Source organism: Phytophthora infestans, genomic scaffold (genome assembly GCF_000142945.1).
Source record: "Phytophthora infestans T30-4 supercont1.11 genomic scaffold, whole genome shotgun sequence".
Taxonomy (NCBI): domain Eukaryota; phylum Oomycota; class Peronosporomycetes; order Peronosporales; family Peronosporaceae; genus Phytophthora; species Phytophthora infestans.
In genome coordinates this window covers 3,601,246-3,606,120 of record NW_003303748.1, presented here as the reverse complement: position 1 = coordinate 3,606,120, position 4,875 = coordinate 3,601,246, and the positions used below count along the sequence as shown (strand labels likewise).

Here is a 4,875-nt window from a genome sequence, read left to right as displayed (position 1 = left end):
ACAAATTCCTTTATATCTGTATATAGGACGAGGTCAAAATATACCCTCATATTTGAGGCCGGGAACTAAGGGATTAAATTCAGTGATATAGTGCAAGAGAAAGTAACCGATAATTAAATAAACTTCTGTGTAACTTTTTACACCAATCTGATTGCGACCGCATTGAATTTCCACCAAATTGCAAGACACTTATGTGCCAAAAGCGTATCATACCCAGCCAAGATGCTCGAGTCATTTTACTAAAGTTCAAGTGTACACACGTAACGTTAAACGCAAAATTATGGACCTTGCAAAAAAAGCACATGTATTGATCTTTCTTGCGAAGTTTAAGGTCGCCACTTTGCCTGGAATACTGAGTTATGGTTTTGCTGGTGCCGAAGTCATCATTAAAAGCTCATCGTTTCCTATTACGTATGCCCATCAACTTTGTATCCATGTTTTACGTTATCCTTGTCACAGACAGTGCTAGTAGATATTCATTCACTACGCTAATAAATCATGGTGGAGAGTTTAAAACAACAAAAGTTATTAAGCTTCCTACCTGAACTTTATAATAAAAGCCTTACAATCTAGTAAAACGCTCTCTTTAAGCTAAGTCTTATTGTAAACTAAGGAAAAACTAAAATAACGTTGTTTAATTTTTTTAAATAAGAATGTGCGTAATTTTCATGAAAACCCAAGCGGCAGGCCGAATTTAAGCCATTTGGTGTCCATTCAGCGATTCGGTCATTCCTCAATTTGCAAACTCAAGTTCAAGTATTCACACGCCAGTCATGGGGGCCTGGAGGACCGGTTCGACCTCGAGCAGCGAGTGCCATTCTACTTGTCGTACCAAGATCAACCAGTACATTCACTTTGCTTGCATCTGGCCGATCATCGTCACGTGGCTGTGCATGTTAGCAGCCCTCGATCCGTTCGCCGAGTCGTTAAGCTTCTTGGCCTCGTTTCCTTTTAGTCAGAACATGCTGCATAACCCGTACCGTCATCTACATGATTTGGTACATCCAGCTCGACCGAGTTGCAGGCTCTCTGGGTGCTATCCTGATCGTCGTCGGCTACTTCTTCGCCAACTTTTTCGTGCAGGTTTGTGCTCCAAACGATTTTAAGCGGCCGGACTGGGCAGATCGCACTTGGTGTCCACTGCTTCGCTTGGATCATACAGCCCATCGGTCATGGTGTCTTTGAGCGCCGTAAACCGGGGGGTCATGGACAGTCTGTCGTCACAGCTTCTATGATTGTATTGCTGGAGGCTCTCTTCGCTTGTGGATACCGCCCAGAACTGTACAAACGTTTGTCACCAACAGCCAATGCAAACATTAAGGCATTTCGAGCCGCAGACTAGATTCCTGTGGGTATGGCGAGAAACATAAATGCTTGTTGAGCTACAGAACAAAATATACCAGAAATGTTTTTCAGTACTTTCATCAAGCACGTCGATATGTTCCATTGAGATCGGCTTACCCGATTTCTTTCGCTTATTCTGCATAGTAAACTGGTTTTGATATACTTGGAAGTCCTTGCTGATCAAGAGGACTTCGTGGAAAAGAGATAGAAGTCGGATACGATTGCTCAGACGCTCCTTAAGTCAAAGCGTTCAATGGCAGCTTTACTATGGTCTATCGAACGTGTTTCAAAAAATGCTTTTCGGTCTGGTAGAGAAGCTGCGACACATAGGTGGGATCACCTTGTTGAAGCTGCTTAATAAAATCCAGCTTCGTCGAAGCTCGACGTCTTGACGAGCAATCTGAGATTCGAAGTGGTTCCGTTTACAAATGTATCTATTTGAGGATCGATGCTTGGGACTGGGGATACTTTGGATTCAAAGAATCATGCACAGCGTACGCGCCCGACACTGCAGCAAATGCACAGAAACACTCGTAGCTTACTGAGCTACGACGTTGAAGTCGACCGTCTCGAAGATTAGTCGCTTCTGCGTGTCTTTGCTTCCACCAACCCGATTGCAATAGACCAGTATTTTCCACCAATCGCGAACCATTTTTGTAAGAAAAACATTTCGCAATCTTCCATCATCCTCAAAAATTCATTCCGAGACTAACATGCCAATCGATTAAGTCATTCCACAATTCGCTTCAATCTCCGCAATCCATAAAACTCACACAGAATCTTTCAACTTTGGTGGCCTGGACAGACCGTTTCGATCTGGTAGAGAGCAAGTGACATTCTACCTCTCCTACCCCGTCAACAAGCTGCTTCAGTATATCCAGCTTCGTCTGAAGCTCGCAGATCTTGACGGCAATCTGAGATTGAAGTGGTTCCGCTTACAAATGATCTATTTGAGGATCGATGCTTGGGACTGGGGATACTTTGGATTCAAAGAATCATGCACAGCGTACGCGCCCGACACTGCAGCAAATGCACAGAAACACTCGTAGCTTACTGAGCTACGACGTTGAAGTCGACCGTCTCGAAGATTAGTCGCTTCTGCGTGTCTTTGCTTCCACCAACCCGATTGCAATAGACCAGTATTTTCCACCAATCGCGAACCATTTTTGTAAGAAAAACATTTCGCAATCTTCCATCATCCTCAAAAATTCATTCCGAGACTAACATGCCAATCGATTAAGTCATTCCACAATTCGCTTCAATCTCCGCAATCCAAAAACTCACACAGAATCTTTCAACTTTGGTGGCCTGGGCAGACCGTTTCGATCTCGAGAAGCAAGTGACATTCTACCTCTCCTACCACGACAACAAGATCAACCAGTATATTCACTTCGCCTGTATCTGGCAGATCTTCATCTCAGCGCTCTGCATGTTCGCATCGCTAGAGCCATTCGCTGAGACTCCGAACTTCATGGCGTCGCTACCATACGGCCAGTACATGATGATGAACCCATCCTGTATCCTTGCTGGCGTCTACATGGTTTGGTACATCCTGCTGGACCGAGTTGCTGGATCTCTGGGCGCCGTTCTTATATTCATCAGCTACATCTTCGCCAATTTCTTTGTCCAAGATTACGCTCCAAACCGCTTCGAGCGCCCAGGCTGGCAGATCGCACTGGGTGTCCACTGCTTCGCTTGGATTATGCAATTCATCGGTCATGGCGTCTTTGAGCGTCGCAAACCGGCGCTCTTTGAAAGTCTGGATCAGGCGCTGGTTACGGCTCCGATGTTTGTACTACTGGAGGCTCTATTTGCTCTTGGATACCGACCCGAACTGTATAAGCGCGTGTCTGCGGCGGCCAAGGCCAATATCAAGGCATTCCGAGCCATGGGCAAGACGCTGTAAGATGGTGTTGGAGTAAATGCAGTTGTCTGGTGCTGTCTTATGAAGCTAACCTGGTTAGCTTAGTGCAATGTGTGTAAGCGAACTAATCATTTGCCGTCGAATTAGCAAGCTAATTTCCGCAAACTACGAAGTCATCCTCTTACAAAGCTCATATTATCTGTGCACCGCCCAAGTGATTCGAGTCATACCATGGTAAATGTGAAAGAACACAGAACCGCGAAAGAACCATCGATAGATTCTCTTTCTCGAGCAACTTTTGGACAGTTTGAAATGACGCTTCACCAGTACCAGGCCGAAAAGACACGTGAACCTATTGTAAGGTTTCGCGCCAGAAATTTTAGCCAATTAAATATCACAGTTTAGGTTTGTTCTTAATTTCTATTGGCTTAATGTTTTTTTGTCGAAGCGATTTGAGCTCAATTGATTTGCACTCATTCAAGCTTCCCCGCTAAAATGAGGACATTTCTTAAAGCAGTGCCAAAGTAGGCAACATTTTACAGCTCTCTGATTAAAATAGCCTAAAAAGAGCGCATTTTTATAGTTTTTTTAATTAAATAGGACATCTCGATGAAAAGTTATGTTGACTCAAATTTAGGACTTTTTAAAGTGGCAGCACATAATATATTGGTCCTTATCGGTACTACTGTGCTGGATCATACGGAATCCGTCCGAAACCAAGAGATGTGCTACCTGTAAAGGCGATAAATGGCTCCTACCAGTACGTCATTCAAGGCGTGGAGTATACTTTGCGAGTGGAAAAAATCAAATAAATTTAGAAGTAAGCGTATTTTCGAGACCATGCTTTGCCTAAAGCTTCGGTTAATTATCTCTATTTCATAAAATAAAAATTGTACTTTACATTGTTGTACACACCTGTTTCCGTGAATACAGACAGTCGTAATCCCTAGACTTTAAATATACCATCACTACAGCCTTTTGCCCCAATAAAGAACACCTGATATATATACCGTATTTCGCATGTAGAGAGCTGCACCCTCATATGAGATGCACCTAGATATTGACCAATCACATCCGGCTATCTTGAATTGAGGAATCGCATGTAGAGAGATGCACCATTTCTAAGCCAACCAAGTCTTTGCGGAAAAATTTGCGCCGGCAGTCGGTCATTTGCCATGTCACGCACGAAGCCTCGCCCAGTGGGCAGACCACGTGTCGGTGGTAAGGGACGCCACCAGACCAAACACACGGTCAAGGGCATCACGGTGCAGAAGAAGCTACAAATTCTGTCGTTTTGGGAAAATGCTCCTCTTCCTAAAATGCGTCATACCATTGATCAGTTTTGGCACGATCTAAATCCTGATTTTTACAACTCAAAGCGCACTATGATTCAGCGCTGGCGACGGGAGGAAACAAAGCTAAGGTCAGCATTGAAGAAGAATAAAGGTGGCTATCAAAAGGTAAGGAGCTTAGGTGTAGGAACGATTCTGAGTAAGGAGGTAGAATTAGAGATTGTGGAGTGGGTGAAGTGCTTAAGGGAAGAGGGTGTACCAGTATCGCCTCGAATGCTAGCGATTCAAGCGCGTCAGACTGCCATGGAAGCTGGCATCAACGGATTTAGAGCTTCAGATAAGTGGATTAAGGGCTTTAGACTTCGACACCGCCTG

The 4,875-nt window shown here is 44.2% G+C and overlaps 2 protein-coding genes across 2 annotated transcripts; one reads left to right on the top strand and one right to left on the bottom strand.

Annotated features, from left to right (window-relative positions):
• Positions 1-850: 850 nt before the first annotated feature.
• PITG_07762 (uncharacterized protein) lies at positions 851-1,167 on the bottom strand (the record flags this gene model as incomplete). The annotated part of the gene is made up of 2 exons (XM_002904638.1): positions 851-948; positions 981-1,167. The coding sequence occupies 2 exons, from the start codon at positions 1,165-1,167 to the stop codon at positions 851-853; spliced, it is 285 nt and encodes a 94-aa protein (XP_002904684.1).
• A 1,137-nt stretch (positions 1,168-2,304) lies between these two features.
• PITG_07761 (uncharacterized protein) lies at positions 2,305-3,250 on the top strand (the record flags this gene model as incomplete). The annotated part of the gene is made up of 2 exons (XM_002904637.1): positions 2,305-2,350; positions 2,586-3,250. 2 exons carry the CDS (start codon positions 2,305-2,307, stop codon positions 3,248-3,250), a joined length of 711 nt encoding a protein of 236 aa, XP_002904683.1.
• Positions 3,251-4,875: the final 1,625 nt, after the last annotated feature.